The following is a 25,409-nucleotide window of genomic DNA, read 5'->3' on the forward strand; positions in this document are numbered from 1 at the left end:
TGTGTGTAGGATATAAAGGACAGCATCAGTTGTGGCTCTCATTGACTGTCCATTTCATTTATTATCATTATTATTACTATTATTATTATCATTAATTTCTTATAGGCCTAGAACTCACCAAATAGGCTAGGCTGGCTGTTTGGTTGGGCACTATGCTCCAGGATCCTCTTTTTTTTTTTTTTTCTATTCTTTTTGTCGGAGCTGGGGACCGAACCCAGGGCCTTGAGCTTGCTAGGCAAGCGCTCTACCACTGAGCCAAATCCCCAACCCCCACTCCAGGATCCTCTTACCTCTTATCTCCACCTTCCTGGCCTTGGGATTACAAGTATTTGCCACCGCAGCTGGTTTATTATTATTATGATGATGATGATGATGATGATGATGATGATGATGATGATTATCGCAAGAAAAGCCCCCAAAACAATACAAACCAAAACCCACCAGGATTTAGAGGATCAAACTCAGGTCCTCACATGTACAAGGTAAGTGCTTTACCTACTGTACTATCTTCCAGGTCCTTATCTCTGCTCTTCTTTTACTGTCTTGTTTGGTCAAACAGGAAGAGAGGGAGATGGAGAAGGGTCCTGAGACAGTGTCACTGAACTCTGTTGACCTATGCTTGTCCACATGTTATAGTTTTTATGCAAGAAGATGCCTACATATATAGTTCTTACTGGAGGGGGATGCTGTATGCTTTGGACTTTGGGCCTATGTCCATCTTTGAGAGAGGTTCCTTAGTCTCCCCCCACCCCCCACAGATATTGTTTGTAGGTTTTCTTTTGGGTTTGTAACAGCAAGCACAGTCATGTGGGCATAATGGCATTCTGATGTTAATCCCATAGGATTATAATGGAGCTGCAAAATTCCTATGGCCCCGTGACCTCTTTACAGTCATAACAGCAGTGTGACCCATTACTCATATGTCTGTGGTAATGGTGGTGTAAACAGATGTGCAGTGCTGTACTTTGCTGAGAAGTGCTGTAGATATCATCCCTTAGGTAGATAATGTTTGATGATAAACGACTCTTATTGGCTTATCTATTTACTGGGTTGAATTTTTTTTTTTCTAGAAGATGTTTCTTCTGCTTATGAGAGAAAACTTGGCTGTAAGTCCATTTCTCTATTCTGCCGGCAGTACCCTCTTGTACCTTGTGTTTGCCGTTCTTCCGGATTGAATCATTTTGTCTTGTGCTTGACTTAATTTCATGTTTTGTTCATTATGGTCCTAGGAGCATTAGGGTGTTTCTTCCCAACCTCCAGCCCCGTGAGTGTGTGTGTGTGTCCCACAGGCTGGGTGTGTACAGCATCTAGGCCTGTGTAAGTACACTTAAAACACGATGACCACAGGACTCGGTTGTCATGCTCCTAATCAACCAATGGGTATCACCTTCTTCTCTGTCGTTCTCAGCTTCAAGTGTTTAGGACTAAGGGCCAGAGAAATGTTGAAAACAGCACTGAAAATCCAGGGATAGATGGTTTGTTTTCTAACCTCCTTGGTGGGGGGGGGTGTCTCCAAAGGGCTCCAAGGCAGAGCCTCTGGCCAGTCAGAACCAACCGGGAGGTGCGGGGGGGGGGGGGCGGTGGGAAGATTTCTTTTTCTGAAAGCAGATTTACACCTCCTCCTCCCCCCTCTCAAATTGGAACAGTCCTGGGAAAATGGGACAGGTGTCCCCAGTCAAGAGGCTGCTGTTTACTCAATCCAGCAGAGCAGCTCTAAGGGAGAGGAAGTCTTGCTACAAAAAAAAAAAAAAAAAAAAAAAAACCCTTAAAATTTCCTATCAAGAGGCAATCCCTGCCAGTTGGACCAGAGGACCAACTGGAAACCCTGCCTGCTGTCCTGTAACAGGTGAATGCCTGGAGCGAGTTGGCAGGTCAAAGTTCACTTTGGAGACCAGAGGCCTGAGGACATTGTTTCTCTGCCGCTACCTTAACCTTCTCAGTAAGCCACCTGCGGGTTATGTTGGTGGGGGAAGGCGGCAGGGAAAGAACCTGACATGACCATTCCATAGAATCGCTGCATTTCGCCCACAGCCTCAGAGCATCAGGAGCAAAGTGAGAAAGAGCAAATCAGAAGGGTTCAAACACTAGTCAGTCCAGTCACTCCAGTCCCGGGTCAGGACAGCCACGATGTCCCGCATCCACCCATCACTTGGCCGCCAAATAACCCCAGGAGTTCTACTCCCAAAGGGACCACCAGGCGGTGATTGGCCCGCCTTGGGCGTGCCTATCCCGTACACCCGGAGGCTCCCTCTAGCCGCTCCAAAATTGATGTGAAGCCGATTTTGGTGCAATGCGAATTAGCTCCAGCAGCCGAGTCGGGAGGAGACTGCCGAGCTCCGGGAGCGCCTGCCGGGGCAAAGCTGGGGCCGGGAGTCAACGCCCGCCCGCCGATGGCTCCATCCAGGCCGCCGCCCATTGCCTTGACAACAAGCCCCCACCCGCCCTCCTGCACAGCAAGCAGGCTTGGGCCACCAGCTCTTGGGTATGCGAAGGCGCCCCGCCCTGGACGCCCCGAATCCGTGAGCCGCGCAACCCCACCTTGCGGAGAGCTTCCGAGCGCCAAGCAGAGGCGCCCCCTCCTGCTCGAAGAGGGAAAGCCCGGGCGCCCCCAGCCTTGACTTCATAATAAAGCTCCCTAAAGGCTAGGACTCCCCCGCGCGTTCCAGCGCCCTGCACCTGCTGGGTTCTCCCACCCGCCCTCACCCGGCCCTCACCCGGGGACCCAGGGTGCGCGGACCGCCCGGGAGCGTGCGTGGCTCCGCGGTCAAGTGCTGCGCCCGGGCGCCCAAGGCACTGTGCTCCTGGGGAGGGGAGGGGGAGCGGGACATCCCCGAAGGCCGCCTCACGGGAGGCGGGGAGGCTGCCGGGTGCACTGGGAGGGCGGGGAGCCCGCGGGAGGAGGCGGGCTGGGGGAGTGGGGCGGGCGGCGGGGAGGGAGCAGGAGCCAGGCAAGAAAGTAGCAGAAAGTGAGGCTGGCAGGCGGCGGCAGAGGCAGGAAGTCTGTGCCGGAGAGCAGTAGAAATTAGAGCCAGGGAGGGACCGCGGCGGCAGCAGCCAAGGCGAAAGAGGAAACTGCCGAAGAGGAAGCTCTGCGGCAGCCCGAGCCTCCCTGCGCTCCGTATCCCCGCGCCCGGCATCCCCCGGCGCCCGCGCCGCGCCTCCGGCGCCCCTTCCCCAGCGCACCCCCCGGCCGCCCTACAGCACTAGTCTGCCATGGCCCGGGAGAACGGCGAGAGCAGCTCCTCCTGGAAAAAGCAAGCGGAAGACATCAAGAAGATCTTCGAGTTCAAGGAGACCCTCGGAACGTAAGTGGGTGCTGGGGACCAGCGGGTGGAAGTGGCATCGGTGGCGGCAGCTGCATCGGCGGCTCCTGCTGCTACCGTTGCCACCGCCACCGCGGCAGAAATTGGCTGCTCGATGCGTCCTCATTGTCCCACAGTCCGCTCTTATGGAGACCCTCCGCGAGTCCACCGCGTGGGTCTGTGCCCACGGGTGACACCTCTCCTGGGCGGGGGAGGGGAGCTCAGGGCGCGCAGAGAACAGCCCACGCGGGCAGGCCGGCGGGCGGGCGACTTTCCATTTCCTTTGCCACCGCCGCCCTCCACTGATTTTTCTCCCCACGCGTGACTGTGGGCTGAGCATGGTGGATCTTGCTGATCGCTGGCTGTGTGCTCTTACTCATCGTGTGTAGGGGCGCACTGGGTCGACGACAGTGGTCACGAGGAAATTCAGTTTTTGGTCCTACCCTTACATCACATATTCCTATGGAATTGGCATATGCACGTACTAGGTGTAGGCAAGACTCTGGATGGATGGCCTCAGGATGACGGGAGGGGAGAATTTCGCAGTATTCAGAGTGGCATGTGGTCAGAGCTTCATCTGTGTGTACATTTCACCGGAGGGTCAGCTGCACGCACTGGGATGCGTGTCCTGGTGGGAGGAGGGTCAGGTAGTCTTTAGGGGAGGTTCTCTCTGAGGCTCATGCTTGGTGGTTACATCTCAAGAAAGCAGAAATAATCAAAAGTGTGTGTCATCAGTGCTCTGAACATGTGCCACTCAGGACAGCTGCAGTTCCCTTCCTGCGCATGAGTTGGTTTTGTTTTGAAGCGCCTCAGATAGGTACAGGGGCTGTGAAAGAATTCAGAGCCGCTGAATGAAGTTCAAGTTCTTTTCTACACCCCCTCCTCCACCCACTGGATCAGTTTCTGGTTTTGATCGGTATCTGTCCGTGAAGATACAGTCTCACACGTGCTGCGTGTAATGAGTGTTGTGCTGGGGTTTGGGGGGGGGTGTTGATGACACGGAGAAAAAGAGGAGGTGATTCCCGGGCATGTATCAGTGTTGCTGGGTGCTTTTCTTGCCTTCTTCCCTCTCAACATTATTTCTGCACCTGCTTTGCCTTTTCCGGGACCCCATTTTTCAAGCCTGCTCTAAATGTCCAGTCCCACAGCTAAATATTGGTAGTTATTTCTCTCTACCCTATCCTTCACTCTGTCTGCAGTGGGACCACCAGAGAGAGAGAGAGACTGGAGGGTGGCTTTCTCAGCCGTGCTCTCAGATGCCTGGGACGGACCTGTGTGTGCAGTGTGCTGAGTTCCAAACAAGAGTCACCCTGCTGTGGCTCCCGGGCACCAGGGAAGGTATCTCTGTGCACCTACTTGCTCTCTTTGTGGAAATAAAACAAGAGAGGCTCTTAGCTTTTCAGTAGAAGGGGCTCCCGGCTAAGAGGTTACTTCCGGTCCAAACTTTTAAAAGGTTTTGAGGTTGTGCACCTGAGCTGGACAAGTTAAACAAGGAAAACAAAAATGTACCTCTTGCCTGTCACTCAGGGACCTGGCCTATGACTGCAGGTGAGGAGACTGCAGGTGAGGGACTGCAGGTGAGGGATACCCTCAGGTGTGTTTTACACCCTTATGTCTTTTCCCTGCCTGAAGGGCCCTTTGGCCTGCAGCCTTAAGGCTGGCGGATGCAGTCTCTCTTCATATAGACTCTCCTCACTGGCAAAGCCCCAGCACCATACCCGCACCTCTGCAGTGGCCAGGCTGCTGAGCTCAGGGAGCCGCTTGGATAGAGCAGATTGTGCTGTGTAACACGCTGTTTGGGTTGACTGAAGAGGCTTCCATTTCTGGAAAGGTTGGAGCTATGCCTTCATGCTGACCTGAGCTCAGACACAAAAGCATCAGGGATTTGAGCTGTGTCCCTGTGAGCTGGTTCTCTTCTAGGGTACCATTTGTCTGAAAATAATTCAGAAACTCCCTGGTGTGATGCTGGCAGGGTACCCAGGATGGTACCAGAAATAAAACGATCAAGATAAAAACTGTCGAATGACACAATAGTGTTGACAATTATGGGGAATTCTTCTTCTACCCTCTCCCCACACCTCCCAGAGGGTTTCTCTGTGTAACAGCCTGGGCTGTCCTGGAACATGTTTTGTAGACCACACTGGCCTTGAACTCACAAGAGATCCACTTGCCTCTAAGCCTCCCAAGTGTTGGGACTAAAGGCATGTGCCACCACTGCTGGGCCTGTGATGGCATTCTTAAAGGTGTGCAAAGCAGGAGGCATTTATTCTAATGCTCCTCGTGTGTATTAATCCACCTTAACTGACACATTAAATTGGTGACATTGGTTGTTTAGTCTTGCCCATAGTTTTCAGATGAGGAATGGGGGCGACAGAGAGGCTGTGAGCTAAGGAGCTAACTTCAAAGGGATGATGATAGAGCTGGACAGAGGAGACATGAGTGTGCACATGTGTGAGAGCATGTGGAGGCCAGAGGAGGTCAGAGGTCAGAGGTCAGCAGTGCCTGCCTCCTTCCTCCGTTCTCCGCCTTACTTTTTGAATTGGGGTCTCACACTGAGCCTGGGGCTTATCTGTTTGGCTAGAGTGGCTGGATGATGAGCTTCAGGGATCCAACTGTGCTGGGATTACAGATGAGCGCTGACCTGACCAGCTTTTATGTAGGTGATGGGAATACAGATTCAGTTCCGTAGGCTCATGTGGCACACTGACCCAGACATCTTTGCGGTTCCAGAATGAACAGTTCTTCCTGATCCTCCATGCATAGAGTCACTTTACAGTCTAAAAATGGTCGTTTAACATGAGAGTAGGGGATATGGCCAAGTGGTAGGTGCTTACCTGCTGTGTGAGGACTGGGTTACATGTCAGGACTACACATAATTTTAAAAAAGGACTTTAGTATATGGAAAGCCAGTTTTAATAATAAGCCACAATTAGGGACAACCTGCTATCTAATTTCGAAGTTCTTGGATTGTTGCCAGTGTACCATTTCCCTGACCTTGTAGAAGTGGTCCCACGTTGAGAGTGTCTGGTTCACACTGGGCCAAGTCTAGTGATCTGGGTCTGATTCTTACTGTAGATGTTACTTTCTGTTCCTTCTGTGTGGGTTTTAAATCTGGACGTTTCTCTCTTTTGTATAATGAAGTCTAGTAAGAACTAGACAATAACAACTGGACTCTGTGCCCAAAGATCCATGTTAGCTCCTGGTCCCCATACCTTTACCGAACACCTTCAAGATCCTAAGGCAGAACATTCTCCCCAGAAACTGGTGCTTTTTTTTGGGGGGGGAGTAAACAAACAAATACAACCCTGGAGGAGGGTTCAGTTGCCAGACTTTATAATCTTGCATTTGGCAATCTTATCCAGTATTTTTCCTTATAGGCTGGAAGGTTTAATGTTAGGAGTAGAGGGTCAAGCCACTATGTCAGTGTGCAAGGGGGACCTTGCTGAGTAGAGGCCCAGGGAGAGATGGGTGGATCAGGAGGATGGAAAAAGAACTTGAGGGGGGTCAGGAGCAGGCATGGGTGTGTTTAATGCCCCTTCAAGTCAGGCCCCAGGAAATCCATTCGACCTCTGTGCTACATTTTACTATCCTGCAAAGGGGGATCCCAGAACCTCACCAGATCTCTGAGTGAGGTGGTGAGACTTAATTACTGTTTATTAATGAACAACATGTTTTCAGATCCCTGGCACAGAGTGAGAACAGATAAATGTTGTGTAACAGTAAATTAGGGACGGTAAACATTTCTGCTGGCGCATTTGCTAGGCTGCTAAAGGCATCTTTGCTGGTGTGTGTGCGCGCGTGTGCGTGTGTGCATGTGTGTGCGCGCGTGTGTGCGTGCGCGCGTGTGTGCGTGTGTGTGCGTGCGCGCGTGTGTATGTGTGCATGTGCGTGTGTGCGTGTGCACGTGTGCGCATGTGTGCATGCGTGTGCGTGTGTGCGCGTGTGCGTGTGTGCGCGTGTGTGCGCGTGTGTGTGTGCGTGTGTGTATGTGTGCATGTGCGTGTGTGTGCGTGTGTATGTGCGTGTGCGCGCGCGCATGTGTGTGTGTGTCCCTGTTATGTGAATCCATGTGCAGGTGCATGTGTATTTGTATATCACATGTAGGTGTGTAGGCCAGAGAACAATCTTGGCTGTTTTTCCTCAGGCTCCAACCTGTTCCCCACCTTTTTTTTTTCTTTTTCAACAGGGTCTCCCATTGGCCCAGAACTCACTCACTAAGTAGGCTAGGCTGGCTGGGCAGTGAGCCCCAGGGACCAGCCTATGGGCTGCCTCCACTTCTCCAGCTGGCTCACACGTGCATGCTACCAGGCCTAGCGTTTTATTTTTATTATTTAATTTTTTTTTAAATGTGGGTTCTGGGAATTGGACTCAGGTCCTTGTGTTTGCAAGGCAAACACTTTCCTGACTGAGCCGTCTCCTCAGCCACATAGACATCCTTTAGCACCTTCTGGAAAAAATGGGAAACTTCCCATCTACCATTCAGAGAAGGATAGGGGAGGTTTTCAAACACCCCAACAAACCGATATTTTGTGGTCCACCAGTGTCTGGAAGGCATTTCTAATTGTTTCTCCTCGGAGTTTGCCTTGTGTGATGAGGTGTACCTCACTTCTACTTAAGTGTGTGTGTGTGTGTGTGTGCAGGTATGTAAGCACATGTTGTACATGCATGTGGAGGTAAACCTTGGATCCTGGCTTTTGAGTCAGGGTTTTTCATTGGCCTGGAGTTTCCCTATTAGCTACTTTAGCAGGCCAGGGGGCCCAGATATTTGGCTGTCTCTACAGCACAGTGTTACGACACCACAAACCCCAGCTTTTCAGGTTTTCCAGGGTGCTGGGGAGCAAACACAGATCCCTGTGCTTGTGTTTCAAGCCCTGTACCAACCCAGCACCATCTCCCCAACCCTGTGGAGGGACTTTTTTTCCCTTTGGAAGACAGGTTTTCTTTGTGCAACATCTTTGGCTGCCCTGGACTTGGTTTGTAGACCAGGCTAGCCCAGAACTCACAGAGATCTGTCTGCCTCTGCCTCCTAGGTGCTGAGATTAAAGGTGTGTGCCACCAGGCTCGATGGCTATGGAGGGATATTTTTATGACTATTTGAGCAGCGGATGAAACAGCCCAGACAAGCTACTTATCCCAAATAGAGGGAGTGGCGATGTATCTGTTTCATTAATCAAGTGTCTGCTGGGTGCTGCTTTAGGAAGTGAATAACTGACTATGTCTGTGGGGGCGGGAACCATATTTCCCACCTGTCCCGTCCGCACACTGCTGAAACTGCTCACTAATGCACCTGTTGAGGACAAACGTGATTGAGCTGTCTGAAACCCTAGATGGGACATAGACTTAGCTTTTCTTTTGGTGGGAACAGGGAGTGGGGGGGGGCAGGATGGGGGTATTTCCTTGCATATGAAGAATGCAAAGCTACTTGGGGCAGTTTGCATATTTACACTACTGCTTCTGAGGTCGGTCAGAGCCGTAGCATCTGTGTAGAGCAGTTGAAAGACCAGACAGGGAGGAGCCATGTCTCTCTGGGAAGTTTACCCAGTTGCAGTCTTTCCTGTTGGTTTGGGGGCCCTCAGTCTTATTTGGAGGTACAATATCAGTTTGGTTTACACATCTAAGGTTATCTCTGGAAAACCTGCTAGGTTCCAGGCAAATTAAAAAAGAGATGACGAAAGGAAGCTGAGATGGTCCCAGTCCACCTAAGGCTTAGGGAGAGTCAGAGGGGAAGAGGAAGGGTAGAGCTAAAGAACTGACTTGACTCGCAGGTGGCTTTAACGTTTGCTCCAGGGAAAATGGACGGGCCTTGAGCAGAGGAGAGAGTCTTGGCTTTGCTGTGATGAACACTGGCTTTCAGGCTGGGGAGCCACAGTGGAGAGGCTGGTTAGGAAGCTGCTACTGTGCCCCAGGAGAGTGCAGACAGTGTGGCAGCATAGGGAAGTAACTCACTGTGGGTTAGTAGCCTTGGTGTTCTTATGGCCTAGTTCAGTGGGATCTGGGAAGCACTGTCACTCTGGGCTAGAGCTTCTTCCCAGAGGGTGTAATGAGGGCTGGGTCCCACACCTCCCTTTACAGTGTAAGCTGGTCAACTGGGCTCACAGTAATTGTGCTTGGCTGGTCTCAGGGGAGGACTTTAGGGGTTAATTTGTTGAGCTTTCCTTTGGCTGGGTCTCCAAAAATCCCTCTAATCTCTCCTTTCCCCAGATAAATCTCCCAAATCCCCTCCCATTGCTCTCCTCCCTCTTTTCTTCCTCTCCCACCTCCAAAGGCTTTAGGTGGTAGATCAGTAGGGATTGTCATATTATTGGTCATCTTGCCAGAGGGTGTCAGGCTGCTGCACCTCATGCCTTGGTTCTCACAGCATCTCCAGTCTCCCAGGGACCAGCGGGGAATCCAAAGGCCACTGTACTTGTTTGCATCCCTTTAATTAGTGAAGGGATTTCTGATAGGTGGCTAACACAAGCCTCATGGCATCATCATCTGGTCAGGTTTCTTTTCCTACTCAGTATGGCCAATTCCGGGCTTCTGTAGTTAAGTCAGGAGGACGTGTGGACTCTGGGAGAGGTGCCAATACTTTTCTTTCCCAGCCCCTGTCAGTTATGCCCCTTTGACTTTCTATGGCGCTGGAGAGCACGTCTTCTTTTTGGTTGGGTTTTGACTAGATCCTATTTGATTTTTGGTTTCTCATACAGTGTATATACAGTGGATACAAAGTTCACCACTCAGTCTCTAATCTCAGCAAGAATAACCTCTAAATGCATGCCCTGAGTAGGTCAAGTCCATTCTGTGGCAGACCACGTTGATTCCATGACTCTGTGCTGTGATGCTGTGTGTTTCACCAGGACCCAAATAAACCTCTCGTGTGTGTGTATATGTGTGTGTGTGTGTGTGTGTGTGTGTGTGTGTGTGTGCGCGCGCGCCCGCGCGCGTGCCTTCGCGCGCCCGCGCGCACATGAGAGTATACACGTGTAGGTCAGAGGTCATGCTAGAATCTAGTTCTTCAGGTGCTATCTGTCCAGCTGTTTAAGAGATAGAACTTGTCGGGGTTGGGGATTTAGCTCAGCGGTAGAGCGCTTGCCTAGCACATGCAAGGCCCTGGGTTCGGTCCCCAGCTCCGGGGGAAAAAAAAAAAAAAAAAAAAAAAAAAGAAGAGATAGAGCTTGTCACCACCAGATTGTAACTCGTCAGCCCTAGGACCCTCCTACTTTTCTGCCTACCCAGCATTGGGATTATAAGTGTGTGCTACCATCCCTGGCTTTTTTTTTTTTCTTTTCTTTTTTTATTTTTCAGAGCTGGGGACTGAACCCAGGGCCTTGCGTTTGCTAGGCAAGCGCTCTACCACTGAGCTAAATCCCCAACCCCTCATCCCTGGCTTTTTAATGTGGGTTATGGGAATCCAACTCAGGTCCAACACTTTCCCTGTTACCCCTGCAGCCCTACAGTTCTACTCTTGGTTAACACCGAGTCCTGGGGGACAAGTGTTTAAGATAGTTTATTTGCTGAACCTGGGAAGGGAAGCAATAAAAACGAAATAGCACAACTGTCAGTAGCTGTGAGATACTAGGTGTTTCCCTAATCTTTCTGGGTCTAGGTGGAGACAGAAGTTACCACCTCCTAGATTGTTGTAGGGGTTCAATGACATCTAGGCAGTGCCTGGTACATCATTGCGATTGGATAAACAGGAGCTGTGATATACCGGAACATCCTTCAGCCTCTGAGGCTGGCTACCTAAGGTTCATCCCGGCTAGGACTAGTGAGAAGAGCGTTGTAGCGACTGCTGGAAATTAATTTTTGGACGCTCTTGTTGCAAATATGCAGAATGTGTATTTAACCTTTCAGAAAATTAATTTAAGCAGCCACAGACAAGCTCCCTCATTCAGTCAGAGAGGAACACCTGCTGATTGTTCTTCAAGGTACACTGAGCAGCCATGATCGTGGTTTAGAGATTGCCTGGGAACCAGTGCAAGTTCAGTCAGGCTTCACTGTTTCCTAGCTGTGTGGCTTTTGGTCTTACTTGACCATTCTAAGTCCTCTGGCCTTCTCCATAAAAACCAGGTAACGAAGGACCCAGTAGGAGGGTAGCAATGAAGAAGAGGTGACGGGTGGAGAGAAACCACCAAGAACAATGTGTGAGCTGGGGCTCAGTGAGTGCCAGCTGTCTGTCATTCGTCCCAGATCCTCAGAGGCTGTTTGTAGCTCTGGAGGCCGTACTGGACCATTCACAGATTTTGCCAGCAGGAGGTGATTAAACCATATAGAGTGCTAGCATTAACCAAAAAGGCTCAGCTTGAAAGCCTTCTCCAGGCCAGCCCGTGAGCGAGCGGGAGTGACCTACTTTGGTGACATCCTTTCCTCTGGCTGGCTAACCAGATTTGCCTCTCGGCCTCTCTTCCTGTTTCCTGAGCTGAGTTTGAAGACTCAGTCCACATCAGCCAGTGCAAGAAGAGTCTTCCTGGAGACACACGACAATCTTTGTGCTGCTGAGGTGCTGCCTCAGAATTAGTAGTGCTGGCCCTTCAGGGGACTTGTTTCTGCCTTGTAATGCATATGGGTGTGTGCACACGTACATAAACACTGTCTTTTGGTGCAAATGGAATCTCTAAGGTCTTGTGCGTGACCTGTATCCCCAACTCTGAGAATTGTGTTTTAATTTGATGACTGAAGTCACTTACCTAAAAATGTCATTCTGTCACAGAGTTATTGCGTAGTTTACAATCTTTGGGGTGGAGGAGATGGTTCATCTGGCACTACCTTAGCTAGAACCCCAGAACTCACCAAAAATTAATGGGTATAAAGGCATGTGTAATCCCAGTACTGGGGAGGAAGAGACAGGTGTATTCCTGGTCATCCTGTCTTGCTAGTCTAGTTTACTCGATGATTTCTAGGCCAGGGAGAGACTCTCTCTCCAAAGCAGGGTGGACGGTACCTAAGGAATGACACCGAGGTTGTCTTTTGTCCTCAACACACATGCTCATATATGTTTACATCTACCTACATGCATATGTGCACCCGTACACATACAAACTTTCATGTACAGCCACGCACTGTATCTTAGTTCCTTTTCCCGATGATGGAAAAAAAAAAATCCCGACAGAAGCAACTCACTGGGGAAAGGGTTCATTTCACCCTTCAGTGCCATTGCACAGTCCATGATGGCAGGGAAGTCAAAGCATCAGGCACTTGAAGCAGCTGGTTACAACCACATCTATAGCTGGAAGCAGAGAACAGCACATGCATGCTGCCACTCCACTTCTTTTCTCATCTGTGAAGTCTAGGGAATGGTGCTACCCACAGTAGGCAGGTCTTCCCAATTAAAGCAGTAAAGATGATTCCCCAACGTGATTCTAGATCGTACACAACATCACACACAGACACACAAATAGAGTCTCTGACATTATTAAGGAAGGGATCCAAGTCTCTGCAAATGATAGGCAAGAGCTCTGCCCCTGAGCAAGTCCCCTGGTCATTATGTAGTTTAACACATCTATGTATTGCATTAATTTTAGTGTGGTTTGAAATGGAACAGGGAAAAATTTGTTGTAAGCTGTCCCTGTTGAGGATCTTCAGATAGGAAGTGGGAGAAAATGTCAAAAGCTCTGAGTTTCTCAGGACGTGGGCTCTAAGTATAAGTTTTGGAGCAGGTTCCAAATTGGACATTGTCCCTCTCGCCTGTTTTTGTACCTTCTATCTGTGCTCAGTGTCTGGTGTGGTCATGATCTGCCGGGGACTCCACTGTCCACGCTCCACCTGTTGAGAGGATCTTTCCCTGTCTGAGCACACCTCAGATCACTGGAACTGGTTTTGCAATAAGTTGGATTGAGTTTTAAGAAACGCAACCCCGAAAGCACCATATTAAAGAAAACCTCAGGCAGCCCCTGGAAGAGGAAGTTGTTGGATAATGATAATGAGTCCCTTGTTACAGGCCACACAATAGGTAAAAAGTGCCAAGGGCTGCGATTGCCAAAGCGAGGCTGCCCTGGAACTAGACAAGGTCTGTTTTAAGATTCCCTTTTATGCTTTCATGGCTGTTTTCCGATGTATATTCCCTGTAGGAAGTGAACTTTATATAGTAATTAGGGTCCTGCCCAGGCCTATCGAGCCCCGGAGCCCATGGGAATGCAAGGGACTTGGAGGTTAGTAAAGATGAGCACAGCGTTGGCTTCCTGTGGCCCTCTCTGCCCCTTTTACAACTGTGATGTCATAACAAGACTTCACATTTGTTTCCTGCTATTTTTGTTTCAACAATTGTGGTTAAAATGTGACATAAATCTTCACCATCATGGCCATTTTTAACTGTAGAGTTCGCTGTCAGAACGTCTGTGTTGAGCAAGCACCACCACCATCCATCCATCTGTAGAATTTCTTTTACTCTTCCCAAATAGGACCTCTGCACTCATTAACCAATCACGTCCTCTTTCCGTTCCCTGGATGCCTGACAACCAGCATCCCACATGCGGCCTCTCTGGTTTTTGAGTTCTTTAAAATGCCTTTTACGAGTGGACTCACGGCCTTGTGTGTTTAAGCTTCTTTTACCTAGACTGTCATCGCGTTTGCCCAAGCTGTAGTAGGTGGTTCTCCAGTCTGTAAAGCAATCATTTTTCACTGTATGGATAGACTACATTTTTTTTTTTGCTTATCTTTTTATTGATAGACCCGCACAGTTTCTACTTTTTGGCAACTGTGAATAATGCTTCTGTCAACCTGGATATGCAAATCTCTTCTCAATACCGTGTTCAGTTCTTTTGGGCACATATATAGAAACGCCGAAATGCCAATGCTGATCAACTGATCATAGGATAGTCCTGTGCTTTACATATATGTGTCTATTACACACTCACACACACACATACACATACACAGACACACATACTCACACACACACTCACACACTCACACACTCACACATACAGACACATACAGACACACACAGACACACACATACTCACACATACAGACACATACAGACACACACATACACACACATACACACACACACTCACACACACATACTCACACACGCTCACACACACACTCACACATACAGACACATACAGACACACACAGACACACACATACTCACACACACAGACACACACATACACACACATACACACACATACACACACATACACACACACACTCACACACACATACTCACACACACTCACTCACACATACAGACACATGCAGACACACACAGACACACACACTCACACACACACTCACACATACAGACACATACAGACACACACAGACACACACAGACACACACACACTCACACACATACACACTCACACATACAGACACACACAGACACACACAGACACACACATACACACACACATACACACACACTCACACACACATTCTTTTGGGGTGTTAGTTTTTCATTTATCTCAAGCTGTGCTTGGCGTCTCTAGGTAGTAAAGAGTAACCTTGAAATCCTGATTCTCTTTTCTTCATCCTCCAAGTGCTAGTATCACAGGTGTGGACCACCATGCCTAGATTCCACACTTCATTTTAATTATCTTTCAGTTTTGAGGATTGAATGTAGGGACTCATGCATGCTAAGCTACTAGATAAGTGCCATGTTTAATTATAATTAAATTAGTTATTCTAGTGTGCATTGCATGGGTGTGGGGCATGCACATGTGCATGCACATACTCAGCCTTACGAGTGCCTGAGGAGGCTGCAGCAGGATGTGGGTGTTTCCCTGTCCCTCTCAGTTTTATTGAACGAGACAGGGTTGCTCACTGAGCAGGAAATCCACAATTATTTCTGACTAGTCAGGCAGGCCAGTGTCCTCTGGATCTGCCTGCCTCTGCCCCAACGGCTGAGGTTATAATCATGTTCACCCATGAGACTGGCATTTGATGGGGACACTGGGGATTCAAACTCAGGTCCTAATTTTTGCAGAGTAGGCTGCCCAGCCATCTTCCCACACCCCGTGATTCTGACTCAATGTACCGCCGTGCTGGTCTCTGTGTTATTTTGCACCCCCATTTTACAGATAGGCAAACTGAAGGTCAGAAGGGTTAAACGACTCAGGTAAAAGTGCTGCAGAGTGATGAGTCTTCTGACTCCCAATTTCAAGCTTCTCCTCCCATCCCATGCTGTGGAACAGAGCCACTTACTGGAGTTGGTGACACAGAGGAGGGGCTGACCATCAAGGAGGAGAGCAAACCAGGGCCCTTCTGTGGATGAGTGTGGCAGGATAGCGCTGTGTGTCAGACACCTCTGGCTGGGAGGAGCTCTGATTTTAGCCCTCCACCTGGGTCCTTATGGTTTGGTAACTTACTCGTGAGATTCTGGAGCCAAGTTCTCCTTGGGCAAATTCCAGGGGGACAGAGAGGCTAGGAACCTGACCTTTCTTGCTAGCTCTGCTAGTCAGGAGCCAGAATCTTGATCTGTCCCTCAGTGTGGCTTGATTACCTTGATCCACATGAATCATATGCTCACATTACAGACATTTTATAAGTCCCAAGTGAGCCAAGCCAGCTGTGAGACAGAGTATGTAATGAGGCCTGTGTCACCCAACAGTCATCATTCTATTATAAAGAAGATAGCTTTATGACCAAGCCTTTCTCGTGTTAGCAATATGCTCACCTTTGAAAACGAAGCTATTATCTTTTGGGAAGGCATTTACATTGGTTGCATAGTGACCTTGACTCTGCCCCCAGAGTTTCTTAGTGTAACAATCTATCTGGCCCTACTGACGTGCTTCTTCCTCTCCTTCCTCCTCCTTCTGGCCCTACTGAGGTGTTTCTTCCTCTTCTTTCTTCTTCCTTTTCCTCCTCCTCCTTCACTTCCTTCTACTTCTTGTTCTTGTCATTATTTTATTACTATTATATTGTTTTAAGTATTAGCTTTTAAGTGATTAATGCTGTAAAAGACACTTTTAAAAATAAATAGTAGGGCTGGAGAGATGGCTCAGTGGTTAAGAACACTGACTGCTCTTCCAGAGGTCCTGAGTTCAATTCCCAGCCACCACATGGTGGCTCACAACCATCTGTAATGGGATCCGATGCCCTCTTCTGGTGTGTCTGAAGACAGCTACAGTCTGAAGATGAGCTACAGTGTTCTCATATACATGAAATAAATACGTAAATTTTTACTAAAAAGAAAGAGTGAAAATAAATCTTACCTAGTGAGAGAATTAAAAAAAACATGAAAGGATATCTGGTTCATTTTCTTCAGCTGTGACAGCAAACTATGGCCCAGGCAGTTTATAAAGAAAAGAGCTCTGCTTGCTTGACTGACAGTTCTAGAGCTTCAAGAGAATGACTCATGCATTTGCTTGGTATCTAGTGGGCTTTATTTGTAGGTAGGGAATGTTCTGGAAAGTTCTCTGTCTCTCTCTGTCTCTCTCTGGCTCTGTGTCTGCCTCCCCTAACCCCCATGTATGGATTGTCTGTTTTGGAAAGCCACTGTTGAAATTATGGAGGACCTGCTTCCGTGTTCCTATTCAATCTTGATGATTTCCCACAGGCCCCACCTCCAAATACTGTTAGTGGATGGCTTTGTGCATTCGATCTCTGTGTGTGAGTTCTGGGGACACTTCTAACAGCAGGTATAAAGAAGAGTGCACTGGATGGCTGGGTGAACACTGGGACCTCAGTTTCTCCAGGAGACGGGTGCTCCTGAAGTTGTTAATGGAGATGGCCTCTTGCTTGTGGTAAGGTAGCAGATATTTACCGATTGGTAATAGTATTGATCCTTTGTCATTCTGCCTGCGGCTGTGGTTGGGTCACTGCACACAGGTCTGATGTTGGCTGTGGGTATGGTGGTGGCCGCTTGGGTTGCATGCCGTGGATGGCTGGCGGTGTGAGGCATATCAGTGTTTTGTGCTAGCTTGGCAGTTGCGGTGGTAGCATTCCTTGACTTGCTGTCATGGTCACCACTTCTCCTGTGATCACCACCTCTAAAGATGTCCCCAGACTCAGCAGTGTGACGGAACGTGGTGCCACTTAACAGGCTTGTAGAGAGCTAATTGTACACAAGAGCAGAAGGAGATCAACCATGGTCACATCCGCACATGGCTGCCTGTCCCTGATAGGACAAGATAGGGAAATGTGGCTCCTCAGTTGCTCCATGATAGGTGACACAAAATAAATACCATCTCACACTCAGTCCTGTCTTCTGACAAAGTGCAAACACCTCATACCTTCAAGCCATCTTCTTAACCATGGCTCCCCCGCCCCTTTAAGAAGGGTTTTCCTGTAGCCCCAAATGTGCTATGTAGTCATAGATAACTCTCAACTTCTGATCCTCCTGCATCTACCTTCCAAGTGCTGGGTTTGTACGCATGGACCGCAATTGATTTATGTGGTACTGAAGATTGAAGGCCGGATCCTGTGTATGCTAGGCAGGCCCTATGTCTCCACCCTCCGTGGCTTGGATCTTAGATGTCTACCAAATATTCCTGTGTTGAAGGCTGGCTCCTACTTGACACTGTTGGAAGGTGGAGGAACTTTCAAAAGCTGGGCTCCAGTGAGAGGTCTCTGGGGGTGATGTTGGGACTCCATGTTCTGATTCTCTTTCCCTTTGGTTTTGGCCACCAGGTGAGTATCTGCTCCCCTGTTAGCTGTACCATGAAATGCTGTTTTATGATCTGTCTAAAGCAACAGGGCTGACAGCCCTGCACTGCCACAACTGAGCCCAAGGAGACCCCTTCTCTTGGTCTCGTATTTGTTACAGTGACAGAAAGCTGACTGGTACACTTCCTTGAGAGGATTTTCAGAACAAGTCCATTTTGCCATGAGATGGTGATGCCTTTCTTAGGATGGAACCAAGCCTCCCAGCAGTCTCCTTATGTAGGCTGTAAAACCAGGAGCTTGGAGATCAAGTGACCCGTCCAAGGTTCCATGTAGAAATCCAACAACATCCAGACCAGTAGCTTTTTGGCTGGGATTTTTCTTGTCCTGCCTTGTGGGTGTAGACAGTGAGTGTTGGGAAGCACCAGCCCCAGCTCTATGGCAGCCATGGTGCCTAGAGGACATGCTACTTTGTGGCCTTTGCCTTGGTCATTGGCCCGTGGCCTTGGGCTTCCTGTTGCAGGTGTGAATTATCCCGAGGACATGATAGGTGGCTGAGAGACGATGAGTGGAGTGGTTAGTACTTTTGTTTCCTCTTCCTGCTTTCTTCCCACTGTGCTGTGTTGGGGATCACAGGTCATTTGTCCCCAAATCAGTGAGGCAGGCAGAGCTGAGGGCAAGGCATATCAGTTCCCTATGTTACTGGGCTGGAGGTGGGTACACATATTCCCAAGTCCCCTGGGGGCAGGTCTTACCCATGGAATACCAGTGTGCTTAGTAACTGCTTACATGCTTGATGGGAAAGTAACTGATAAACAGAAAAGAGGCAACATGGCCTCCGATTGGATGGATGCCATTCTAACTCCAGCTGTGCCACTTACAGCTATGAGGCTGTGATGGAGTCATAGCACCTGAGTTGCGGGTCACAGAAATCAAACTCAGGCTGTCATGTTTTTGAGAGCAGGCACCTCTGTACCCACTGAGCTGTTTCGCTGTCTTCTCTTCCCCTGCCTATTTTGAGACAAGCTTACACATAGCTGAGGATGACCTTAGACATAGTTTGTAGCTGAGGATGACCTTGAGTTCTTGATCCTTCTCTATCTCCCTAAGACTGGGTTTAGAGGCACACACCACCATGCCCAACTTATGTAGCATTGGGGACCAAACCAAAGTTTGAGCATGATGGGCAAGCTCATCCCCAAGTGTGCTTCATCCCCTAACCCTCCAAGGCCCAGAGTTTTTGTTTCTTCATGACGAAGTAAAGATAACAGCGTACTATCTCTTTCTAGCTTATGGTGAGGATCTTATCACAAAAAAAAGAAAGAGAAAAGAGAAGAAAAGGAAAAATTGAGGGATGCAGGCATGTCCCATCGATTATGAGTACAAAATGAAGGACTTGAGTTTTAAGCAGGTGGATGCTAGACTCTATCATTTGATTACTTTCAGTGGAAAAACCTTGATTCACTCGTAGGACATAGAGCATGTTTTCAAGAACAAGGAAGTAAGCATTAAAGATCTACTGCTTACTTCTCTTGTTCCTGTCAGAAGTGACTTAATGGAGGAAGGATGTGTTTTACCTCACAGTTCATCATGATGGGGGAAGTCATGGCAGACATGCATGAATGAATATAAGCCAACCTGGTCAGGAAACAGAGAGAGAGAGAGAGGAGAGAGAGAGAGAGAGAAGAGAGGAGGGAAGAGGAGAGAGAGGAGAGAAAGGAGAGAGAAAGTGAGAGGGAAGGGAAAGAGAAGAGAAGAGAAGAGAAGAGAAGAGAAGAGAGAGAGAGAGAGAGAGAGAGAGAGAGAGAGAAGAGAGGAGGGAAGAGGAGAGTGAGGAGAGAAAGGAGAGAGAAAGTGAGAGGGTAGGGAAAGGAGAAGAGAAGAGAAGAGAAGAGAGAGAGAGAGAGAGAGAGAGAGAGAGAGAGAAGAGAGGAGGGAAGAGGAGAGAGAGGAGAGAAAGGAGAGAGAAAGTGAGAGGGAAGGGAAAGAGAAGAGAAGAGAGCGAGCGAGCGAGAGAGAGAGAGAGAGAGAGAGAGAGAGAGAGAGAAGTGCTCTCTGTTGTTTCTCTTCTCATGCAGTCCAGATACCCAGCTCATGAACTGGTTCCACCCACCGGTATCTTCTCACCTCACTTCCCAGACTGGAACAGTCTCTCACAGACATGCCCAGAGGCTTGTCTCTAGTTGATTCTACATCCTATCGAGTTGACAATCAATGTTACTCAACACAAGAGCCCTTTAGAGATCGTTATAAAAGCGTTGGTTTTGTTGCAGTGAACTCAGAGAAAGAGTGAGAAAGAGATACTGGAATCTCATAAGGGGCTGGGCTGGAGTTAAGGGGTGGTGGTCATGTGGCTTGTGGTAGGTAGGGAGGAGGCTGACAACAGCTTTTGAGTGTCTCTGGGGTGAGCCATGCTGGGAGAATCCTGCGTGTTCTCTCTCTAGCTTGTGATGGCTGTACTCATTGTAAAAGAGACACATGTTCTTAGACTCAGTGCTTCTTCCCCCAATGCATAGAACACCCAATACGTAGAGTTTGGTTGGTCTTGAAAATAATCCTAAGCAGTGTAAGTGCCTCTGTGGTCACTGAAGGAGCCTGCTTTCCTAAATGTTTTTGTCGGTGGTTAGCCCTTGAGAATCTTCTCTCTCATCTTCTTCCTCTGGATCTTTAAGTCGCCACCATTTTCCACCTGTGGATTACTCCGTTCAGATTAGCCAGCAGGAAGTTTTAAGCCATGGGTTTCACCTCACTCTCTCGACTGTGCAGAGAAAAGATGAATAGTGGGAGAAATAACCTTAGGATGTACTTTAGGACTTCAAAGCAGCTCTTAGCTCCGTGGTGTGGGAGGTAAAAATGGAAGAATGAGGGCGAATGATTCCACCCTTCTAGGTTGGGTAGCTCACTGTGGTATGTGGTTTGTCTGTTGTATCTTGCTGATTTTCTGTCGCCGTTCCGCTTACCAGCAACCATGTTTTCCAGAGTGGCTCCTTGCTGCCTTGAGATTCCCCCTAGAAGCAGGGTGTATGTAGCCTTTTCTTGAAGAATAATAATATATGTATTATTTTTCTTCAGAAGCTATATTGAAGCTAGACAGAGAAACTTCTAGGCATTTACAGTTATAACCTCCTAAGGTTTTTGGTGGTTTTTTTTTTTTTTTCTTTCCCCCTCAAAATTCGTCAGGCTCTTTGTCTCATGTCCCAGATCCATTGACTCTGTGACAAAAACTTTTGTCCTCAGCACCTTGGCCAAACTTTCTGAGTGAAGAGACCCCACGGTCCCCCTTTGCTGGGATCCATTTTTTCGTGGTATTAGATGATCTGAAGAGGTTGCAAGGACTGGTGCAGCCGGGCGTGAGGATGCTATGCTGAAGAGAACCATGCCTTTCAGTATCTGAGAGCTTCCCTGGACGCCTGACTTTGGGAAGGCTCATTTAGTCAGCGCACATCCTGTGTATTAAATCCTGAATGACACCTGGGGAGAACTGACTGGCCTCCAGTCACACCACGCCATGGATAAGTCCCCCGGAAAGACTTGAATTTAGATCTGTCTAAAGAAATTTCTAGAAGGCTGTGTCCAGCTCACAGCAAACTGAGATGGGGCTATGCATGTCCTCCAGGATGTGTCCTGTACACCCCAACTCTCCACTGGCTTGCTTTTGTAGGTTCCTTGGAGGGACCTTCCAGGGGCTCTGTAGAGGGTCTTTGGTTCTGTTACTGTTGCATGCGCAGAACTTTACCTTTCCCCTGGACTTGTCCTGGAACCCAGAGTTGGCAGATGTGCTAATTTCAACCTGCAGGGCAGTGTGCTAGATCCAGAAACCGACCTGGTACGTGCTTATCAAAACCCCTGTGTGACGAAACACATGGGCTTACCAGTTTATGGGTGAGGAAGACATTTTGTTACTGTCTTGCTATTTCTATCCTGGCAAAACGAGGCCATTATTTCCTTGTGCACTCTGTGTGTGCGTATGCGTGCACATGTATGTCCAGGTGTGTGTGTGCTTGCACAGGACACAGGCTGGATGAACACAGGCTATGGAAGCCAGAGAGCAGCCTTGGCTGCTGTTCCTTGCTGCTCCCCACGTTTGTATTTTGAGACAAGATCTTGAATTTATTTTTATTTAATTTTTTTTAAAAAATTTTGTGTTTTGAGTTTATTGGCTTGGAACCTCATCTAGAAGAAAGGACTGGCTGGCTAGCACCATCTACCCAGCAGTGGGCACCTCCAGGGCTGGCAGTTTTGTGTGGGTTCTGGGAATCGAATTCAGGTCTTCTTGTATATAAGACAAGCATTATCTTCCAGCAAAGAAAGTGATCGGTTACATATCCAGAGAACTGAGATTTCCAACTAATGTACACACCGACTATGGCAACAGCAGCAGAAACAAAACTATAAGTAAAAGCCAGTTACAGTCTTCTCTTCAGATTCTGGCAAGCAAAATGTGTCGATCATTGGAACTGGACACATGTACATTATCTACAGGTTAGGTGTCCGTCAACAAAGGACTGTGGGAAATTCAGTCATATATCCAGACAGGCAGAGAGGAGTCTGGTTAGTTTTCTCAAATGGCTAAACATGTACAGGACTATCATCGCTGTCTCTGTCTCTTTGTGTGGCCTGGCGTTGAGCTGGTCACTTACCACAACTGACTATAATAGGTAATTTTTGAGAGTTAATTTAGCTGGGCAGTGGTGGCACATGACTTTAATCCTAGCACTCAGAAGGCAGAGGCACTCAGGAGTTCAAGGCCAGTCTGGGCTACAGGGTGAATTCCAGGATAATCAGGGCTATACAGAGAAACTCTGTCTTGAGAAACCAATATAAATATATAATGTATAATGTATAATATTAATATCAATATATTATATATTAATTATAACACCCCCCACATATATATATGCCTTCTACCTGTCCCTTACCCTTCTACCCTTACGAACTCATCCCTTCCTCTACCTGTCTTCATTCCACATTCATGTATGTGCATGTGTGTGTGCGTGGGCGCATGCGTGTCTGTTCCTCACTGGACTTAAGGAGAGTTGCCCACATTGACGAGGTGCGCTGCTATCTCCTAGAGCATGAGCAAACAAATCATCAGTGGCTACACCACTTCCGGTCCCCCACCAGCACTTCCGGTCTCCCACCGGCACTTCCGGTCCCCCACCAGCCCTGGACTCCTGTGAGCTCCATTAAGTGGTCTGGGCCCCCGTGAGCCCCTTCCCCATCATGATTAAACACATGGTGGTTCTGTCTGTGTAGCTGGGCAAGCAGCCATAGCTGCTTTGAGTTCATGAATGCCATGATCGCGTCTCCAGCTTAGGACAGGGTTTGACGGCCCCATCTGCATTGCTTGGGCTTGTACATTTTTTCCCCACCTTCTCTTCCAGTGTTCAATGAACCTTGAAGAGGGCGATTTGGGTGAGCATCCAGACTGAGGCCGAGTGCTCAGCAGTCATGCGTTCGCAATGCTTTGCCCAGCATGAATCTACCCATCAATTTCATCGTTGCAAATGAAGCTTTTTTGATCAGGCCGAGGGCAATACAGTAACTTCCTAGTAGAAACGTGAACACAGAAGTATTTAGAAGGCCGGGCCAGGCATGTTTGGATGCCTAGTACGTTACCCTTAAATGAGGTGTTTTGTTTTATCCTATTTTCAAGATTCTTACTCTAAAGAAGTTTTTTTCCCCCTTTCCTTATCAAAATATGATAAACGCTACTCTAAACGTTATTAAACGCGGTGGCTTTTTCTCAGGGCTCCCTAACTTGGAGGAATCATTATTATCATGTATAAATGACTCATCATACATTATGTACCTCAAGCAGTGTTTTATATTCTCAATAATTGGAAAACACCGGGAGAAAAGCACGAGGAAAATGTTAAGTGCTGATCATTCGCTCTGTGAGGAAAGGTCTGCCAGCTTTTGAGGCAGTTACTCTGCCTAGGGTATGTTTGCAGTTCTGCTTCTCTAATGATTTGTGTGGAAGGTGACTTTCCTTGTCACAGGAACTTCTTCCCAACGAGAAGCGGTTAAAACTGTATCTGATGTTGGGTTAACACCCAGAGGTATCAGGAGCCAAGCAGTTCAGTGTTCGGTTTGGTTCTAGTTTTGCCCGCGATTCCTCGTGAGTAAGCTTCCGCTATGAGCAGGTGAGCTCGTAGGTGTTCTAGTCTTGGTCTTCTGGAATCCAGAGTGACCTTGCAGGTTCTGGACTCACATCCCTCTGTGGCAAGTTTTACCTATTCAAGGTAAAAGACCCACATGCACAGGGCTTTATGGTACATTTAGTGTCTTGAGTGCTCTGTCCACCTTGAAATTCTTTGTGTGTATATGGTGTGCATGTGTGTGGTACATGAACCTTTGTGTGAGGTGTGTGTGTATACATGCACACACAGGTGTATATATGCAGCAAATGCTTTACCCACTGAGCCATCTGTCCAGCCATTCCAACATTAAGGTCTTAATATATTCTTGAATATGAGCCCCCCTTTGTGTTTTGCCTTGTACTTCCCAAATAATACAGTGTAGGGCCTTACCCATAGAGTATGAAGTAGGAGTATAAGTGACAGCTACGTCCACATTTGTTGAGGTAATGGTCTGTGAGGGTGACATGCAGTAAAGAGGTGCCAGAGGACTGGGGACATGGGTTGTTCAATGACGTGCTCACTAGGTGTCTTTAGTCAGGGTATCTATTCCTGTTCAAAACATCAGGACCAAGAAGCAAGTTGGGGAGGAAAGGGTTTATTCAGCTCACACTTCCATAAGGCTGTTCATCGCCAAAGGAAGTCAGGACTGGAACTCACACAGGTCAGGAAGCAGGAGCTGATGCAGAGGTCATGGAGGGATGTTACTCACTGGCTTGCTTCCCCTGGCTTGTTCAGCTTGCTCTCTTATAGAACCCAAGACCACCAGCCCAGGGATGGTGCCACCCACAATGGGCTGGGCCCTCCCACCGTGGATCACTAATTGAGAAAACGTCTTACAGCTGGGTCTCATGCAGGCATTACCTCAACGGAGGCTCCTTTCTCTGTGATAACTCCAGCTTGTGTCAGGTTAACACAAAAAGCCAGCTGCTACACTAGGCAAGCTTCAGGACCGGAGTTCAGTCCCAGAACTCATATTTAAAATTTGCTAGTTGTTGTGGTGTGGGCTTTGAATTCCAGCACCAGGAAGATGGAGACAGGTGGCCAACTAGCCTGGGTGAATTGGCAAGCTATAGGCCAATGAGAAACTCTGTCTCAAAAAATAAAACATTGGGGATGACTTCTGAGGAGCAGCACTCTAGAGACGGACTTCTAGCCTCTGTACATTAAGTGAGGTGTGTGAACAGACACACGCGAATGTACCTCTTCCCGTAGGGAAATGTACATTTACACACGCACACACACATACTCGCACGCTCAAGGCTGTGCCATTCAGTGAGCATCCAGGTAGGACTCTGTTGTTTCTTCAGGTCTGAACCTAGCGGAGAAATGAGTACAGTTGTATCTCGGCTTCCAGTTAAGGAATTGATGATTTTAAATGGCAGAGTGGAGGCTTCCAGCGCTTCAAGGAGCCTGTCACACACGGCTTAGTTT

The 25,409-nt window shown here is 48.3% G+C and overlaps 1 protein-coding gene across 3 annotated transcripts in view; it reads left to right on the plus strand.

Moving 5' to 3' along the window:
* Positions 1-2,927: 2,927 nt before the first annotated feature.
* Positions 2,928-25,409, plus strand: part of Camk1d (calcium/calmodulin-dependent protein kinase ID) — a 400,828-nt gene continuing 378,346 nt past the window's right edge. The window contains exon 1 of one of the 3 annotated variants that reach the window (XM_039095777.2): positions 2,928-3,305. In XM_039095777.2, coding sequence (XP_038951705.1) covers positions 3,214-3,305 — 92 coding nt within the window. In that variant the 5' untranslated portion in view covers positions 2,928-3,213. 3 annotated transcript variants of the gene reach the window in all.

This window comes from Rattus norvegicus, chromosome 17, assembly GCF_036323735.1.
Source record: "Rattus norvegicus strain BN/NHsdMcwi chromosome 17, GRCr8, whole genome shotgun sequence".
In the NCBI taxonomy this organism is placed as follows: Eukaryota; Metazoa; Chordata; class Mammalia; order Rodentia; family Muridae; genus Rattus; species Rattus norvegicus.